Consider the following 21,091-nt stretch of genomic DNA (forward strand, 5'->3'; position numbering starts at 1 on the left):
TTTATAACACTTTTAAATGGGTCAGAACCTGTGCTGAATATTTTTTTTTAAATCAAAATTAACAACATGAAGTTTGATAACTGACAGTAAATGGCCAGTGAAGTTGAAAGTGTTAATTATTAAGGTTTTAGGTCAACCATTCTTAATTGATAGTAGAAAGATGTTTCTCATAAGATATGAGTATTTGTAAAGTAATAACATATATAAGATAACCCATATCTTCAACATACATCTTCATTTGCTCAATATTTCACTATTATGGCTTCATCAGGAGTGACCAATAACCTGCAAATTTGCTAATCCAGTTTCAGACACCTTATATATTCTAGATATTTTTCTATCTAGACATTATTTATACCTTCAAAATGCCTTTATAATTTTCTGTTTTATCATTTTAATATTTACATACATATACTGAAATAAGTTTAGAATTTAGTGGTATCAACTTAGAAATGTTGCAATTCAGCTAAGCTTCCCATGAAGTTGAAATGATTTTATTTTATGCTTGTCATTGTAAAGTGCTGCTAGCAAAGCCAGTTGGTCTAATACAGAACAAATTACTTCTGTTAATTAAAGCCTTATAATAGAGTTACAAAAAGCTATCAGATAACATTATACAGACACTGTGGAGCAAACTTATAGTTTAATGTTATTGCCTTTTTATTGGTGATATAATTTTGTGAGTGCATTATCAATTTGAAACAAAGCAAAAACTACACTTGTTATTAGGTCTTGCTATACCATCTTCTCTATTTTAAAGGCAGAAGCAAACTGTAGCTTCAAACTGAACTCTAAATAATAATTCAGACATGTTATTCATCTATGTTACACAAAACAAATAACTGGTATCTTGCTGCTGAGGTTGAGAAATGCTTTGGCCATGTGCAAAACGTATCAAAGTTCTTTTTACCTCTGTATGTGATATATGCATATACTAGTTTATTATGCAAATAGCAATAGACTACCCCTCCACACAAATATGATTTCTTTACATAGTCAAATCATAAGACTTGGGATTAGTGTTTATGATATTATAAATTGGTTTCCTTAACAGAAACAGTTTGCAGTGTAAATAATATTCTTCCTGCAGCTGGATTTTTCTACATTCCAATTTTATTTACTTCCTCTTCGTGTAAAGAGGCTAAACAACTTTTCAGGCCTGTCTTTTCCTTTGTGGAAGATAAGTTTTAGTTTTACCTCCCATCAACATACCATCTCATGATTTCTATTACCTCTGATTGTTGAAGTCCCCTTGATAAAATACTTAATTGTGACTTGGATGACCACATATATTTGTTCTACATTATGTACATCACATTGTGGTCTAGTAAGCTTCAAAGCTTTGTCTTGTAGTTACCATTATGCAACTTATTTCAATGCTCTATTTCAAAGGCAAAAGCAAATTGTAACTTTAACTCAGTTTTGCTATGTGAATTGCTCCCTCCCAGTTTCAACTAGTGAAGTGGAAAATCATTTGTTTCCCCAATACTAAGCTTATATGGAGGTTCAATGTGGTGAGTTTCACTTCGTAATAGAGTAATTCAACTGTTATGAGACCAAGTGGATGCACCTCTCAGTTGAAAGCTAGGCAGGAATGTTAACCTGGAGTAGTAGCACAGACCACTGCAACACTAAAACTTGTTCTTTGTGGTTGTAACCAGCCAGATGGATCTTGATCTTTGTTTTTGACACAGGCCTGAGATTATTTATTTCTGAATCTGCATATTTTTGTAAGTATATTATATAATTATTTCTTTCATAGTACACATCTTAATACATTGTTCTAGCTACACTTAGCCTGCAATTGAGTAGCCTCCATGTTTAGCCAACAATTGCACTTTAGCAACAAGCAGGAAATGCTTTGGACAGAATCAGAATCTTTTTGAACAACCACAATATTTAGTGAAGAGTATTCCCTGCCTGAGAGTTATCTTTTACCAAGTGCTGTTTTCATTGAATTATATTTTCCTCACCTCATTCTAATAAGAAAGACATTCTGTGAGTTTTCCTTGTCTGTTGCTATAGTCTCAGAAAGGTAATCCCCTGTTTTTAACTTTCTTCTTCACACTTGTCTTTCCACCATCTTCTCAGTGTGGGATTCTGGTTGTTGTTTATTCTGTGGAAAAGTGATTTTAATGTCATTTTAAGTTAACACTAGGTATAATACAAGCATGCACACCAAAAATTCTAGAGTGACAGCGAGTTTTACTTTAAAAGATGATTGTCACTGACTTTTATTTGCTTTTCTGTCCAACAAGCTTAAAATCAAGGCAAGAAACCATCTCAAAATATCAGACCAGAAAGTGACCAAACTACCTAATTGTTCATCTTTCTTCTTGTGTTTCAATCAAGATAATTCTACATTTTCTTTATCACTAACATCAATTTAAACCTAAATTAACTCTGTGTTTTTGGGCAGTGCAAAATATTATCACTTAGTTGTAATAAATAGTAGTAATTAAAAAAAAAATTCTGGTGCAAATGGTGTTATCATTACCTGTTGAAGTAAACTTATTTACATAATTCTGGTGTTCTTTTGAAAACTGAAGTATTAAATGAAACACAAATTACCAGCCAATAATAGATGGATGTTAGATGACTGTTACATGTAGAATACTGTATGCTTCATATACTATACACTTGGTGGTTTAAGGGAGCAAACCCCCCCTATATTATGTATTGAGTGGTAAAAAAAATCAATACAGATAATATTAAAATTTATTGTACACAATCATAGAATGAAATAACTTTAAGTTGTAAGAAAAAATGTCACAAAACAAGTAATATAGACATTTTGTAAACTTGAAATGATGTATGGATAGCAGTGCCATAAAAAAAAAAAAAGAAAACACAGATAAGATTATGGGGATGATACAGCTTATACATAGGTCAATCCTACATGAATTTTTGTGTGTTAAAATTTAATGTTATGCAATAAACTGTATACGTGACTTTAACATTCCAGCAGCTGGGAGTTATAACTGTGACTGTTGGTATGCAGTTTATCATAATATTGTGATCATACCATAAGCATAATTAATATAACTGAGAGTCTAGTATGTACAAAGAAAGAAAGAAAACCACATTAAGTCAAAATGTATCTATATTATTAAGAACTATTACAGAGTCTTGGTATGAGGCTGGTCAAAATTGACCAACCTCATATTCATTTTGTTCTTTTGCATTTTACATTAAATTTTGATATTAAAAATTGTTTATGGATGATTTTTGTATAGCTGCATCATCCCAGTATTCTTCTTTGCATTCTTTTTGGTACTTTCTGCCTCTACATCATTTTACATTTATAAAATGTTTAACTTGTTTACACAGTATTGTGCTAGGATAGCATGATACTCGCTTGAAGGAGGGTGAAATTCTGAAGCTATTTGCATAATAGAATAGTGCATTATATGTTATTTCATGCAAAGGCAAAGCATTTTCAAAGGTATTGTGCATTTACAAACATCTTTTCTCATCAGCACCAAGGGCACTATTTCTCGTGTGAAATACAGTTTCAGTTTAATTTGACAGTGTAACCATGGTTTTTAATTTAATTTTTGTTCTCAACTTTTTCATACTCAGTATTAAACTGTATATTATGATGCTGTTGATACTTATTTTTATATGCTTTTAGCAATTGTAACTTTCATTTGGTAACATAACAATAGTTGAATGACTACTTGTGTAAGAGTTTAGAAAACAAAGTGTTAAGTACAAATTTTTATAAACATTTTATAATTGTTTTAAAGTAATATACAAATTTTGAAATAACACTTTAAGAGTAATAGCTAGTATCTGTTAAAAGTTTTTTCAAGGTTGTAATTCTTTTGTTTTTCCATAAAGCCTATATGATTATAGATCCTACATTTATGTCACTTGTTAAAAACAAATCAGTATGGGCTTTATGAGTGCTTAATATCTGACTAAACTTTTACACATTTAAAGCCAAACCATTTGTTTTTCAGCTTTGAAGGTTTCAGGAATGAAGAAAATCAGCTATCATATAATGAATCAATTGAAAACATTTTCCCATTATTCAGTTGGCCTCTTTATTTTGAAATATTGAGAGCTTGTAAGTGGAAAGACTACTATTTAGAGGTAAAAGGAAGATAGTTTTAAATGCTGATATTTGTGGAATTTGTGTTTTCAACCATCATTTAAAATTTGAATTTTTTTCTTAAAGATCTAAAGTTTTTCAAAAACTCACTTTCACTTCCTTATAATAATTCATAAATACTAAACTTATAATACTTTCAGTTTGATTTCACTTGTGAAAAATATTCTTGCAAAAAATATTAAAATCTTTTTTTTGTTGCACTTTACAGTCTCTGAACATTTGCTATCCTCTCATCACTTTATTGGACAGATACTTTTAAAATAGCTATCTGGAAATTGGTTACTTAAAAATAAATCTGTTAACTCTGTCAGTATTGCCATTTTTAAACCTCTTCTTACATGTTTACTGAATTACATTCAAAATTTAGTTAAACCATTTTTATATGAATGTATTTGAATGTAATTACTATTATCAAATATGTTATAACTTAAAGTTTTATGTTATCTAACTTGTATTCATTATTTTAAAAGAAAAGATTTGAAACAGCAATTAAAACTGCAGGTTTTGCTGTTGTGTGGTCCACTTGCAGTTATAAACCTAAATATTTTGAGCTGTTATATATGATACTATGAAAATAGAATAGACTTGGTATACAAGGTCAACTTGAAGCTCCACCTGTTTTTCATTAGCTTCTCCAGTTTCCAAGAATTTCACAACTGGGGTTTCACATTCTAATTTTAAGCTTAATATCAGCCATGCCCACTTGCAAAGTCAAAACTGTGTTCTTAGGTAACAGTTTTAAGTTGAATAGCATGCTTACAACCAATAAAAAGAGGAGATTTCACTCTCTTTTTGTTATTGCCTGAAGAAACCTCTACCAGAATATGGATTTGTTGTATAAGAGAGAAAATAAGCTTAGTCCATTCTCTTGAGGCGTGCCTAACGTTTAGCAAGTATTTCTCACTTTTATATGTAATAATTTGCTAAATAGTTAGGTTGCATTTAGGTTTTATGTTAATATTTTAGTTATGTATTATTTGTGTTTATAAATGCATATATGAAGATTTTATAATTGTGTACATTTGACTTGTGAAAATGTCTAAGCAAGATGGCATCATTCGTGTGTGCAAATGTTAGAGTTTGTGGATGATCTATCCCTTGAAATAACTATTATAGCCATGGTGTCACATTGGCAGGACCAGATTTTGTATACCTGCATCAAGAATAAGACAAAGAACTGGAAAAGCAAATTAAAAATAAACTGTAATTGAAAAGATAAAGATATGATATTATGCATGTGAGAAAAAACATATTACAAAACAATCTATAACCATTTAAAAGGTATGTAAATATTCCCATTTCTTAAATTTAACCATTTTATTGCACTGTACATTGATGATAATATCTAGAGTTAATAATATAATAGAGAAAATGGAGACTAAAATGTAAACATTTACTTTAGAAACATTTCATATTCATTTAAGAGGTTCTAAAGATTATGCAAATGATATTTGAAAACTAGAAAATAATAATTAGTATTTTTTATACTTGAAGATCACATTGCCTATGAATCATTCTGATTTTTGGTACATATAACTACATGAAACTGATTGTTTTATTATTATTGTAGGAAAAAAAATCTTATTTTTTTTAAAAGCTATATAATCTAAGGATCGTATAAGATAAATTTAATACTATTTCATCAACTAGTTTCATTTTTATAACCATTTGCAAGAGTTGCATACCTACTTACATTGTAAGTAGGTTGTAGTCGTATGGTTGAACAAAGAATAAATAAATAAATACAAAATAAGTGCCAGTTTGCGATAAGATATTTTTTTCTGGAAAATACGTTTATATGTGCTGTGCAATGAAATAGGACTGATTACAAACAAATTCTATGTGTAGCAAAACCAGTTAAAAGGAAGTGATAACAATTAGCTTAACTTGTATGAAAATGTTATAGTTTAAAATATTTCATAATGTAGATATTTATAAGATTATTCTGATGTGGACTTTGTAGAAGTCTGAAAGCTTATATTTAGTGGAGATAGTTTTTCATTTTTATTTTAGAAGAAGGAAGTTTCAAATTTCCATTGATAATTTGTATTTAATATATGGGCTTGTCGTGTAAGTGTTTATTTATTTAATATGACCATAACAGTGTTATTTTTATTTAATATTAGGGTTTGTCGTGTAAGTGTTTATTTTATTAATATGACCATAACAGTGTTATTTTTATTTAATATTAGGGTTTTGTCATATAAATATTTTTTTTCGTTAATATGACCTTTATAGTGTTATATTTTATACATATGGTTATTTGTTGTTTATCAAAAGTACTTGTATTTGCCATCATCATAGCTGCATCAATTCATCTCAAAGAATATTAGTAATGCTGATGGAAGAATATGTTAATTTAAGATTTCCTATTTGGTCTAGTAGCTTTGAAAATGTCCCAAAAAATGTGACATTGTTGTTCAGTTTAATTAATTTGAAATGATGGAGAGGACCTGTAATGAACAAAGCCTCTATAAAAGATCTTAGTCATTCACAAGCCTTGTGAACATTAAGACTTGCATTTAAAAAAGTGCTATAAATTGCTTCTACTTAAATAAACTGATGTAAATTGTTATGGGCCTTAAGCTATTTAAACTAAATAGTTATAATTTCCTGTTATAATCTATAGTCACTTAAGAAAACAAAAAAGGATTTAGATTGCATGTTTTTGTTATTATTAGGTCAGTAAATTTGACATTTCTGTTTAGTATTAGGGTAGGGAAAATGAGATACAAAGTTTAACTGAAAAACAAACATTTGATATTCATTTAGAATGTTTTAGTGATTAAGCAGGTGAAACTTAAAGTTTAACTCAATAAGAAAATCTTGTGTACATACTAGTCACACTAACAGTTAAATATTTGTTTAAAGAATCTAATTTTTTTGTACAAGAGGCTTGTATTGTTTACTGAGAGTTTGTCCAATTTTGTGAGATGCATACTATATTAAAACTTGTAGTATAAATACTTTAATGGTTTCCTGGTGGTTACAAGGTTAGTCAAAGGGACTTTACTGATATCTGTCAAGTTAGTGGGATTTTATTTGTATGAATTTTGATTATTTATTTAGGTATAGAGATGGTGGGTTAATTGATGCAATCAGTTACCTGTGAACACCAATTACATTGATTGGCATCACCTAAACTAATTGATAAATTTTAATAATGAGTAAGTCATTCTTGATGACAAGAAACCCACTTGAAATAAAAAATGTATAAAATCTATCAGGTTAACCTGAAGATGACCTTGGAAGGTTGAAAATGTTAATACCAATACCAGCCATTCTGAGATACAATGAGTAAGTCAATTAATGTCACTAAAACTAACGAATTAATCAAAAGTAGTGTTTCAGGTTATTATTATTTTCTGTTATTTCAACAATTGACAAAATGAAATTAAGATTAATTGTCATGAAAACAACTAAGAGAAATAAGTGTTTCTGGTTAGTACAATTTCTGTTTATTCAAATAGTCAATTAGCTGAAGCTATGATTAAATCTATTGTCACAAAAAGAATCAACTAATTGGAGTTATTAATTCTAAATACTACTGTTTTTGGTTATTACCAAAATGTCAGTAGCTCAGAATTAATGGCAGTGGCACATTAGTAGATTTGCTATAAGAAGGACAAGTTGATCAAGTTTGATGGCATTGGGATTTGAAGCAACCCCATCATTGAACTACTAAAACTGAACAAATGTGAAGTAAAAAAGGTATCAAACTAAAATTAGACAGGTCACAAATAACACATATCTTTGAGATTAATAAAAAAAATGTAATAGCACTATATTGATTCCTTTAGTAGTAAGAATAATAACAAAGGTTTAATTGGAAACCACAATTTCAGTTAGTAGATTTTTTTTCATTACAGTCAGTTTAATCAATTTTGATTCATCAATTGTTGGAATAAACCAAAATCTATAATTAGAATTTTAATATTTTGCCTATTTTTGTTGTAGTCAATGTAATTGGGATTTCAGTTGAAATACTAAAAGCAGTAATAATCTGAAGCAATAATTTTAAATAGTTGATTAATTACACTAGGCAACAAAAAATTTGTTACTGAAGAAAATTCAATCATTCATGGTAATTTGATGGCGCTGATTCCAAAAATATACACAGAATTTGTTCATTGCTTCTAGAATTTGAGTTATTGTAATATCTCCATATTTTATCTGTACTATGTAAAATATCATGCAATCAACTCAATACAGTAGATTTATGCTGTGAAATTGGGACATTTTAATGGGCAAAAGATGTGCATGTTTGATAAATTTAAACTTTGATTTTACTTAATTGGTGTAAAATTCCATATACATTGTTCATATATACTATTTGTTCTTGATATAATAGTAGAAAATTTTATTACTTTTACTTCATTTACACACTTATTTTTTCTAGTTTGGAATTGTGTAACTCACATGCTCAGTTGCAAGAACATTTGAAAGGTCTCTCAGGTGAGCATAAAAGGGACAGATACTTTTCTTTCAGTTGATTCACATTCATTAAGTTGGTCAATTTTCCTTGCTTCATGTACAGGTGTGCTAGGCTGACAGTTTGACTTGCTTCCATATTTTTTAAATCATTCAAATGCTTAACTGTGTTAAGCTCAACATCAGGCATTACATCCTTTGGTCTTCAGTCCATCCATAACAGATGATTTTTTGCTTAAAACTTTGAAGGGAAACAGTCACAATTTTCCATACTCTTAAATATTAATTGTGTTATCTATATCACTTCTTTGCCATTGACCAGTAATAGCAAATACAGGTAACTACTGGTGTAATATCTTGGTTGTTTGCTTCTGTTGCAGTTCAAAGGCTCCAACTTTACTATATTGGCGAAATGGCATTCATCTATGGTAGATGTATTATTACTTTATTGTGACAGAGCACCTGTATATTTTGTAATACATTTTAAAATGTGGTCATGAGTTTTATGTTTAGCTTATTACAACTTGCATTGTAAACCTTTATGAAGAAGAAAGTATCATTTGAATATGTAAGTGTTAGTAAAAATTTGTGCATGGAAGTTGCCATGTGATAATAGTAATAATAGAGCCACATGGGGACCAGGTTGTGTATCAGGAAAAATTATAAAAGACAAAGAATCATAAAGGAAATTACAGATGTACACGAGTTCATCTACACATTTGCACACATTAAGTATTTGACCATAATTTTTGATGTAGCATGTATATCTTCACAAAATTTGGTAGACTTTTAGTAAAGATTACAAGTATTATGTATACAAAATACATTAGATGTTTTAATAAAATATTTTTACCAAATATTTGTTTCTAATAAAATGTCCAATGTTTCATTTCTAATCTGAGCAAGAAGTGATTTTCATCTTATTAAGAAACTGTTCTTCACCCCAACAATCTTAAATATTCTTTGATAGATTGTTTAGGCAGAGTATTCATGATGAAACTTTGTAGAATGAATGATAACTGCCTGTTGTGGAAAGTGTAGAGGACAATGTTTCGAAAGTCTTCTACCTTTTGTCTTCCGGACCTGAAGATGAAAGGTGTAACAGTTTTGAAATATTGTCCTCTACACTTGAATCTTAAATATTATTTATGTAATTTCTAAAACCTCCTAAATACATTTCAAACATTTGTTTTCAATATAATTTTATATTTTACCTGTTATTGTCTCAATCCTTACTATATAGGATTTATCAATTTGACTGGCCTCGTAACCACAATAAAAAACTGGGAAATATAAATTAGGCTTTTTCTATTCAAGAATGATTGCAAATTATAACATGAAAGCAAAAATGTTTAGCATAATAGCTGAAATTTCATAATATTATACATTTATATATATATTTTTATTATATTCACTCTCCAGCCATGCCTCACTCAAATTGCAAACACTGCATTGATGAGCCACACATGCACTCAGACAACTGTATCCAAGAGTATAAAACTGGCTTTTAAAAATGACTTGTTTTGACTATTTTAGTGTGAAAAAGGTGCATTTCATTTATGATACGTTATTACTATTTACAAACAAGTAAATTTACATTTACATTTCTTAAAGAAGTGTAGCAAAGTATTATCTCATCTAGTTGTGAAATTTGTTCTCATTCTCTATTTGTCATAGGTTGCTACGTCTACCAAATTTTGCACATTGAGGATGAAATGATAATTTTTTTCTCTTTTATGTGTGTATTGGAGCTACACAGACAGGTTTGTGTGCATAAGGAAGTACTTTTGACAATGGAAAGTGATGGGGCTACTGTGTGCATTTCAGAACATGGTTGGTATCTCAGCATATAGAAAAGATAGGAGGTTCTTACTGTGTATTCTATCTTGTCATTATCAGTACTTTGATTTCCTAATTCATATAAAAGTATAGTTTTGTATTTGGAAATCACAAACATACAAGTTGAACCAATGCTATATTCAACTTACCATGTGACACACTAAACCCAGTATTTACTTTTAAGAAATTTACTGATATATAATACCAAATTTGAATTATAATCTATAACTTGATACCAGACTGATTGGCATAAATATACAAAATAGTAGTAGCTTGATAAAATTTTGATGTAAGTCAACAAACATTATGACATGGCCTTTCCTCCCTTACCTGTCACAATAGGGTTAAAGCAAACCAAAATGAAATATCCAGCAGCACCAACTGCACAAAGATTTAGAATTGCTAACAGAAAATTCTCCAGACAGAAGAACAAGGTCAGCTTTGGTTATAAAGTTCGTTATTTGCATGTATGCCATTGGGATTAAGTGTAAGGATTTTGTAAATAATTAACTTTTTAATGTAGAAGAGAAATAACTAACTCGATGTGTTCGAACAACAGCCTCTAGGTGTGGATTTCTGTAGTGGTGATGGGACCTCTCAGGGAGGGTTCTGCATTTTCAATTTACTTTCTCTGGGATCTGAACATTTACCCACTTGTTTGCCTTGTGTGGTGATATGTAAAGGAGAGGAAAGGATCCTGGTAGTTGATGGGACCAACCCCAACATGTCACCTTGGCATTGAATTCCTGTGGGTAGGCTTGGGATGTCCCTCATTCAGTATCAGTTGACTAGTCCTGTTGTGCTGTGGTCAAATGAGCACCAATTTTGGAAGTTCTCAACAGGTGTTGTGGATATTATGTGTGATGCTGGTGTTTTAATATAGCACTCGCAAAACCTTGGCGTTGCTGCAGTGTCCTTGTTTGGCACTGTAGTCTGTCCCCTTGTAGGACTCCATGGTGGGTAGGGTCAGTGAGCATTGAATCTTCTTTTCTTTATCATGTACTCCCCAATCCTTGAAAGAAAAACCAAAAAAACATATAATTGGTAAGTGATCAAACATAGATGAGTGTTTCACAGTCACCACCACCAGTGGACCAAGTACCTCAGTTTTTAATCCATTGTTCTTTATCTGACATTCTTAAAGCAAATATCTCCCTTTTTCATTCAGAAAAAATTAGAGAGGCTTGTGGCTCTCCCAAGTCTGTCAAGATGCTACATTCTGGGGACATCTTGGTGGAAACATCTACCATAAAACACAGTAAACTCCTCCTGAGTTATAAGACCATTGAGCATATACCCATTGAGATTTCTCCCCATGCTACTCTGAATTATTCCCAAGGAGTGGACATTGAGAGAGATTTGAAGAATATTGTTCAATTGGAGATCCTCACTGGATTCTTCAGCCAGTGCTGTGCACTGTACCTTCACTCATAAGTATGATTTTATGTTGCTGACCAATATCTTAATTTTGATGTTTACATTGTCATGGCCACTTGCCTTTGTAAAGGCAGGTCATCTGAACAATAATGCATGGTCACACATTCTTAACTCTCTGGTGTTTACAGTGCCAGCAATTTGGAACTTTTTGGCATCATGTTGTGGTCCTTTGATGCATGTTTGTTGTGATAGCATAGACCACAGTGCTTATGAGTGCAAACTGGAACTGCATTAACTATAGTGGTTTCCTCCCACATTTGAAAATGGTTAACATTTCTAACCCCGAGGGTCAGAAGTTATTGGGTCCAACTCCATCTCAGACATATGCTGTTGCACTGTGTTCCACTGCCACAGTAGGAGTGCAGACACATCTTTTTTTGCCTCCAACAAAGTTGTTTTCCAACCATGTGAAGAGTCTTTTGCCCTCTATGTACAAGTGAGTTGACAAATCTGTATACTACTGTCTCTCCCCACCATTCCTTCCAATGACTGCCATTATTATTTATACAGATGTCCTCTTTTCCACTTCTTGGGGAGTGGATTGATCTTTTGTGCTCACAATCTGTAGTGCCTTCATTTGCTTTAAACTGAACTATGAGTCTGTGGTTCTGACAGAACCTTGGTCTTGAAAATGCTGGACCCCATTTGCCCTCTGGGGCTTTGGTTCTGCACAGAGGCATTCCACACCTCTCCAGTCCAGAGTTTGAACACTGAGTCTCACAATTCCCTCTTCATCTCTGCCCATCCTGCTATGGCATATTTCTATTCCTACCCATAACCTTTCTGTGAGTCATCTTAAGAAGGCTGATACTTCCAATTGGAAGTATAGTCTGTTCCTTGCCAAAAATATTTCAAACCATTCTTCCATTCCCATTTATACAGATGGTTTGAAATCAGGTGGCTGTGGGATCTACCATGGTTTATTGTGGCTCAGTGGTTGTTCACAGGATTCCCTTCTACAGCTTTTGTATTCACTGCTGAATTGTATTCCATTTCTCTTGCCCTAGATCATGTAGAAGCTATGCAGTACACCAGTTGTACTATTTATACTGACTCTCTTAGCTCTTTACTTGCCCTGAAATCACTTAATGTTTGTTTTCATCAATATTCTAAAACCACTAACTCATTTTTCTTCATCTTCTATTTCTATCCAGTTTTTCTGGATACCTGGTCACTTCGATATCTGCAGGAATGAACTTGCTGACACTGTGGCAAAGCCTGTTTCCTCTGTCACCATCACAGCCATGTTTTTATATGGTCTTGTATTGAAGGCTTGGCTTTGTGCCAAATGGCAGTCAAGTTGGAGTGAGTAATATCATAATAAACTTTACCAGATCAAAGTTTCTGCTTTAATCTAGCTCTCTTGTTTTTCCTTAAGGATCAGAAAAAGAAAGTTGTCCTAACTAGGCTACACATTGGTTACAGGTTTTAACTTACTGTTTTCTTTTATCTGGGATTGATTCATGAATGTGTGGCCCTTGTGACTTTTAGGTCACAATAGCCAACATTTTACTGTTGTGCAGTTGTTAACATCCTTGAGTGATGGCACCATTTTCTCCATGTCTTTTCTATGAGTTTAATCCTGGTATTGGACAGTGTCATTGGTGATTGTGAAACTGTCCAACTTCATTATGTTTTTTAATTTTTTATGAACCATTGGCTTTTTTAATTCTATTTAGATCTTTTACCTGCATTTTGAACATTATTTTAACATTTTTGCCATTTATAATAATTTTAGTTTTGTTTTTTTTACTGGTTGTTTTGTACAGATTGCTTAATTGCTTTGTACCAGTAAATACAAATCAAACAACATAAAACTGATATGCTCAAATCTAGTCATCCACACTGATAAGTACAAGTCCATATCTGAAAAATTATTATTTTAAAGTATTAGCTATTTTTTATATACAACTACAACAACAGAGTAAGCTAAAGTTTAATCTACCTTTTATAGGCATTGTCTTTGCTATTATTGAACTTTTGATGGTAATTGAAATTAGCATTAAATGTAGCATGATTTCATAATATTTTTGTCTATTAACTGTGTGTGTGTGTGTGTATATACATATATATATATTTTTTTTTTTTTCTCTCCCTTTAAGTGTATAAAAGACTTGGACTGCCATGTTGTCTTGTCAGTACTTCAGGCATCTCTTGCATATCAAGATGACTCAACATATGATGACTGTTACCTCTTACTATGTGTTTTGGAAGCAGCTGTAAATCTTGGGTGCCTAAATTCTGGGATCAAGTTATACAAGGAAAATCCCCTTCAGGATTCTACATCACTTTTCTCTTTCTGTAAATGGGAAATTGAAAACTCCCAACCTTCTTTTTTTAGGGATAATGGATGTACATTGCAATTTAAAGAAACACTTATGCATTGGAGGTTTCTTTTTAATAGAGTTTTAAAGCTTTTAGATTCAGAATTTAATAGAAGCTTAAAGTGTTGGCCAAAACCAATTTCTTTCTTTAATATATTCAATGCAGTTTTAAATTGCTTGAAAGCAATTTGTGAAACATTTAGCAGGAAAATAACAAAGTTAACAAACCAGAGGGAAAATATTAGCAGTTTGAAATTAACTGCACATGTTTTGGAAGAAATCAATGGAGAGAAAAGCATTTTATTAGAAAAGGTGAATCAAACTCTCAACAAGCAGATTGTGTCCTTTTCTTCTGAGGAGTATGGTGCTGCACTTGGGCACAAGAATGTGGGTCTTGATGATTTTGTGTTGTTTTTTAATTTTTGTAAAAATCTGTTGTCTGATCCCATAACATGTAAATACTTTCTTCAAAACACTAAATTATGTGAATTGTCTCACTATGAAAACAAATGTGAAAACCATAAAGTACTTTCAGATTTTAATTGCACATATGTCTTTTGGCACAACATTGATCAAACTTCTGATTCTATAAAAGAACTTTTATCAAAGATTTCAGTTGATCAAGGTGAAACAATGAAGACTTCAGTCAAAATGCTGAAAGCAGTGAACTCCTTTTTATGTATGTTAAAGAAAGGTTTTCTATTAAAACTTCAAACAGAATGGGAAAAAGACTTGTCACTGAATGCAAAAAACTTGTTGCAGAGAATTGAAAAGAGATTGTGTGGATTCAGAGGTAGATAAATATTTGTTTGTTTAACCTAACAAGTTTGTAACAGTAATACCAGAGCACAAGTCATTGTCAAATTTTCAATAAGACACAAGTAGAGTTTTTTGTTATGGTTAGTAGCTTGTAATGTAATTGTAATTATTAATTAGTGACTAATTCTCAGTTTCTTTATTTTTATCACTAGTTATTAGTATTTGATTAGTTTGTATTCTGTATTTTAACTGTTCTTCCACTGTCTTCTGGGAAGTCCTAACAAGGATTGTGTAGATGGGTTTTACAATTCATGTGAGGCTTTCTTTTAATTTTTTGAAGTTTGCTATTTATTCACTAGGGATGTTCCACATTAAAACTTGAATCAACTGTATGAATAGTTTAAATAGGGGTACCAGAGCTTCACTGTCTTTTGTGTTAGGATGTGTGAAGATGTCAAGAAGAAACAGAAGACTTCTTAAGTTTTTGTTGTTGTTTTTCATGTGTAGTTTGCATTTCAGAAAAACCAAATAAATGGACTACACAGTATATTTTCCAACAAAAAAAATCCAGAATTGAATCCTGGTTCTTGAATATGATAACAGATTAGATACCAAATATAGAATATAAACTAATTGATTAGTATTTTCATTGCCATATCATTAATAAATAGTGATATAATATACTGAAACTTTTGTATACATGGTAGTTAATGGCCTCTGGTATCATTTGTAAATTCCTTTTTACATATGGTACTGTTACATTCAAAATTTAAATAAACCACTTTACAATCAATTTATGAAAATGAAATTAAGATTATAATGTATTGGGTTGAGGAATAATTCGTGAGCGTTTTTTCAAGTTAACAAAATATATTCATAAATGAAACGCTTTCGCAAAATATTTCATGTCATTTGGTAGATAATTTTTTGCTCTAATAGATGGTGTGTTTGATTTTCATATGTCTTTAGTTTTTGCTTTCATTTTCAGCTCATTATATGGAATGTCAAGTGGACAAAATCGAGCATTTTCGACACCATCTGCTTTTTGCATTTAATTTCTTGCAATTTCGTTTAAAACAATGCATACTATATACCTAGGTATTACATGAAATAAAGTATCATAATAAATGTTTTGGGTGTAATGTGTTCATGCATTGAAGTATTGTATAGTCTTGCATGTAATGCTTGAATGAAATTATTTAAAAACGCTCACAAATTATTCCTCAACCTAATATAACGTATTATATTAGTATTTTTATATTGTTTTTACTTTGTTTCAATGAAAATCTTTCAAAAAAATCCATGAAATGCAGTTTTCATGTCACATGATCCATGCACTTTGAAACATTTAGTGCATTTTTTTCCTTTATACACACAAAACTGAATTTATAGGAGCTTTTTCATAGAAAGTGTGTATGTGGGACTTAACTGGCATGTGGTACCTGATGTATGCAAGCTGGGTTGTCTGGGAAATGAAGATTGTCTAACTTGTTGATTGCCAACATTCTATACTTTGCCTAGAGATGTACACTGTGTATATAATTATTAAACACAATTGTATATAGTTGTTAGAGCTCAGTTTACACTGTAGCAGTGGTTAATTTGAAATTTTGTACACTGTACATGTAACTGCTGGTTGTGTTGTTGTCAGTTTGATTAAGACACTAGCCTGTACAGTGGTTTCTTACCCAAGCAGGCTATAGTTAGAGAGACAGTTAAATTGTATTTAGGTCTTACTGTTATTTTAGTTAGTTCTGTATGCCTTTTTTTTTAAGTCATATTTGAATAGCTTAATGATTTTTATAAGTTTAACTTGTTTCCTGGATTTTGAAAGGTTATAAGCAAGATGCCTTGTATAAGCATCATTTTGTTTAAGTAGCGTGTCTCTGTGAAGAATTTACCAAAATAATTTTGTAAAAATCTGTAGGCATCAGTTTTTGTAAGGGCATAAATGATGAAAGATGAAGAATTTGAAAGGGGATTTAAAAAGTAAACTAAGTGAAAAGTTTAATTAGATACAATATATATATATGTGTGTGTGTGTAATATAAATAGAATAAACAAATAATATAAATATGTAAATATGTCCATCTATTAATTTTTTAACATTTCATTACACTGTATGTTGATGATATTAAATGTAGTTAGTGATATAGTATAGAAAATGAAAGATAAAATATAACCATTTAATTAAAAAAAACATTTATTATTTATTAATGAAGTTCTACAGATTATATCAATAAAATATGGAAACTAAGACAAAAAATAGTATTTCTGCATTTCATATAAAATTTACCTTACAGGTGAAACTAATCAAATGAGTGCACATAACTACATCAAATAAGAATGTTTTATTAGAAAATTTACAAAGATTTAATATTAATTTCTGCTTTTCTAAAACTACATGCAGTTGTGAATATTCTTGTCAAATTCTAAATTTCATTAACTAGTTTTATTTTGATGAAAGCTATGATAATACTAAAAATTAGTAGCCAGTAGTCATAGGATTAAAAAAAAGTATCACAATTTACATTTTATCTAATTAGGATTATTTGTCTTTCTTTTTGCTGTTTTGCAATAGTAAGGATTTGCAAAAACCACTGTATGATAGAAAATAAGACAAGTAGAAGCTTGTATGTATACATAATTTATTTTTTCAACAGTGGCCCTTCAGTTTGTTGCAACGAGTTCTAAAGCATTAAATTACTTAGGGTAAGTAAAACACAAGTTTGTATGCTTATAAATACCAAACACGATCATGTTGTTGGATGTACAAGACTTCTTGACAACGAGAAACCCACTTGAAATAAAAATGTATCTCGGAATGGCTGGTATCAGGATTAACATTTTTATTGAGAAGGAGAGAACAACATTTCAACCTTCCTAGGTCATCTTCAGGTTAAGAAAGAATGTGAACTTTTACGGACACGTCTTAGAGAGGAGAGAATAAATGGGTGTGGGATTGAAAGGGACGTTGCAGGTGGATGTTAGTTTATTAATTAGCATATAGGTATAAAGGCGTTCCTTTATATTGATTTAATTTTGGTTTTAGTTGGTGTATAAGTAGGGCTTCTTTGATTTTGCATTTGTTTATATTTGTTTCCCTAATTAGTTTCTAGGTATTTTCTATGGTTATGTTGTGTTTGATTTGCAGTGTTCAAAAATGTGTGAAGATGTTTTTGTGTTATTTGAATTTAGTTTCCATTTTTCTGCTTGTTTGTTTTTCCAATATTGAAGTCATGGCAGTTTATCATTAAATTTTATAAATTATTTTGGTGTTGCGTTTGTCAGTGTAGGTTTTACATAGTATGGACTTTGGTTTTGTACCTAGTTTTTGAATAAATTTGGTGTTTACTGGAATGTTGTGTTTTCTTTTAAGTTTTTTTTCAAATGTTGGTAATTTTTTTTACTTATGTCAGGAACATACGGTATGCAGCAGTATAAGGTTTTGCAGTTTGTTGTATCTCGGGATTTACTGTTGTTGGTCTAAGTGTGTGCATATATAAAATTTTTTGAGGAAATTTGTTGATGTTGATGAAGTGTTTTATTTTGTTGATTTCATCATTAATTTTATCAGGTGAGCATAGTTTTGTGGCTGTGTTTTATTTGGTTTCTTAATACATTGAGTTTTTGTTTTGTTTCATGTGCTGAATCTCAGGGAAGGTATAAACCAACATGGGTGATTTTTCTGTAAATTTCTGTTTTGAACTGATTTCTAGTGACTTTGAGATCAAGAAATGCTATTTGGTTAGTTTTTTTCTGTTCACAGGTGAACATAATGTTGGGGTGTATCAAGCTATTGTGATTGAAAAACTATGTGTGTTCTGTAGATGTGAATCCAACAATTGTATCATAAACATACCTGTACCAGTATAGTGGTGGGTGTAAGGCTGAATTGATTGCTTGTGATTCAATCTGTGTTATAAAAAATGGTGGCTGGAACTGGTGTCATGAGATTCCTCATGCTTAGGCCATTTATTTGTAAGTAGTTTTGGTTATTGAACATAAAGTTAATTTTGGTGGTAATGAATTTAATAAGGGTTGCTAATTAGTTGCTGGTGATGTGTATCTATGGGTTGGGGTCTTTGATATTAAGTTCTAAAGCTATCTTTCTTGCAGGCTCCAGTTGTTCGGACTTCTATGAAGAGGAAGATTACTTCAAAACTGGCCATTAAGACTTTGTGATTTAGTTGATTAAGAATATATTTAAAGTTGAAAGAGTGTTTCAAAAAGGAGCTGGGTAATGTTACATATTTAGAAAATGCCCATGCTATATGTTTATTGAAGTTGTTGTAAAATGATTCGTAGGTCGACATTATGGGTCATAGTGGACAATCGGGTTTGTGAGGTTTTGGGGTGCCACATAGTTGTGGTGTACATGAGTTGGTCTTTTGTAGGCAAGAATAAATGTTTTCTGAGATTGTATTGGTTTTTCATTTGTACTAGTATTTGTTTAACTGGTTTTCACGTGTTTTTGTTGGACTTGTGTTTAATAGTTTAAATTTGTTTGTATCTGGTAAGATGATGTTCATTTTTTGAATGTATTAATTTGTGTTCATTATAACTGTAGCATTGCCTTTATCTGCTTTTAGAATTTTGATGTAAATCATATTGTAAAATATGTATACTGACTTACTACTAACAGATCTGATCGAAAATTAAGCAATGACGAAATGTATCTACTCAACAAAAGATTCAACTTCACAGTAACATCTAGAAATATTCCATCCATTGAAATGAAAGCCTACCACCTACCTTAAAGACTGGTGATCCACTGTACATAAACTGAAAACACCAACAAAAAACAACCACCAGAAAGAAGACAACTTTAATAACAGTTCCCCAACAACCTGTCTTTCCAAGTAGAACTGAAAACATCTATTTCCCTGAAACACCTCAAAACTGTATGTTAAACAACTTTTTCAAAGAATTTTCCTATAAAACTATCAACATTATTTCACAGAAATCTAAAAACGACCTCACACAAAAAGATATTAATTCTATAAACAATTTAAAACAAAACAACATCATCAAAATTCTAAAAGCAGATAAAAGCAATGCTATAGTTATAATGAACACAAATGAATATGTACAAAACTTGAACATCTTATCAGATGCAAACAAATTTAAACTACTAAACACAAATCCTATGAAAACACATAAAAACCAGATAAACAAAATACTGCTACAAATGAAAAAAAACAACACAATCTCAGAAAACATTTATTCTTACATACGAATGACCAACTCATGCACACCACAACTATATGGTACTTCCAAATCTCACAAACCTGAATGTCAACTATGACCCATAATGTTGACCTACAAATCATTTAACTACAACATCAGTAAATATATAGATAGTGTGCATTTTCTAAATATGTAACATTAGCCAGTTCCTTTTTGAAAGACTCAACTTCAAATATATTCTTAATCAACTAACTCATAAAGCCTTAATGGCCAGGTTTGATGTAATCTTCCTCTTCATAGAAGTCCAAACAACTGAAGCCTGCAAGATAGCTTTAGAACTTTATATCAAAGACCCCAACCAATTGATACACATCACCAGCAACCAATTAGCAACCCTTATAGAATTCACTACCACCAAAACTAACTTTATGTTCAATAACGAAAACTATCTACAAATAAATAACCTAAGTATGAGGAATCTTGTCACCAGTTCCAGCCAACGTTTTTATAACACAGATTGAATCACAAGCAATCAGTTCAGCTTTACACCCACTACTATACTGGTACATGTATGTTGATGATACGATTGCTGGATTCACATCTATCGAACACATACTTAGTTTTTTCAATCATGTTAACTTAATACACCCAAACATTAAGTTCATCTGTGAACAGGAAAAACTAACCAAATAGCATTCCTTAACTTCAAAATTACTAGAACTGATACACAATTCAAAACAGAAATCCACAGAAAGATCACCCATAGTGGATTATATATTCCCTGGGACTCAGCACATGAAACAAAACAAAAACTCAACATATTAAGAAACCAAATAAACTTAGCCACAAAACTATGTTTACCTGATAAAATTAATGATGAAATTAAAATAAAACAAAACTTCATCAACAAATTTCCTCGAAAAACTGTGGAAAAAATTATACGCACACACCTAGACCAAAGAAAAACAAACAGTAAATCCCAAGATACAACAAA

At 31.0% G+C, this 21,091-nt stretch overlaps 1 protein-coding gene across 23 annotated transcripts in view; it reads left to right on the top strand.

Moving 5' to 3' along the window:
* Positions 1-21,091, top strand: part of LOC143256306 (uncharacterized) — a 96,109-nt gene that overhangs the window by 15,523 nt on the left and 59,495 nt on the right. For 15 of the 23 annotated variants that reach the window (XR_013031304.1, XM_076513396.1, XM_076513383.1 and 12 more), the window contains 3 exons: positions 3,966-4,098; positions 13,927-14,941; positions 17,571-17,619. Coding sequence is in view for 22 of the 23 variants with exons in the window: in XM_076513396.1 (XP_076369511.1) it covers positions 3,966-4,098; positions 13,927-14,941; positions 17,571-17,619 (1,197 nt within the window). In the remaining variant the exon portion in view is untranslated. Of the gene's footprint in view, positions 1-3,965; positions 4,099-7,398; positions 7,415-8,516; positions 8,573-10,157; positions 10,382-10,403; positions 10,822-13,926; positions 14,942-17,570; positions 17,620-21,091 lie in introns of those variants that run through there. The other 8 variants (XM_076513516.1, XM_076513507.1, XM_076513491.1 and 5 more) reach the window with 6 other exon arrangements.

The sequence above is a fragment of the Tachypleus tridentatus genome, chromosome 1 (genome assembly GCF_004210375.1).
Source record: "Tachypleus tridentatus isolate NWPU-2018 chromosome 1, ASM421037v1, whole genome shotgun sequence".
NCBI classification, from domain to species: domain Eukaryota; kingdom Metazoa; phylum Arthropoda; class Merostomata; order Xiphosura; family Limulidae; genus Tachypleus; species Tachypleus tridentatus.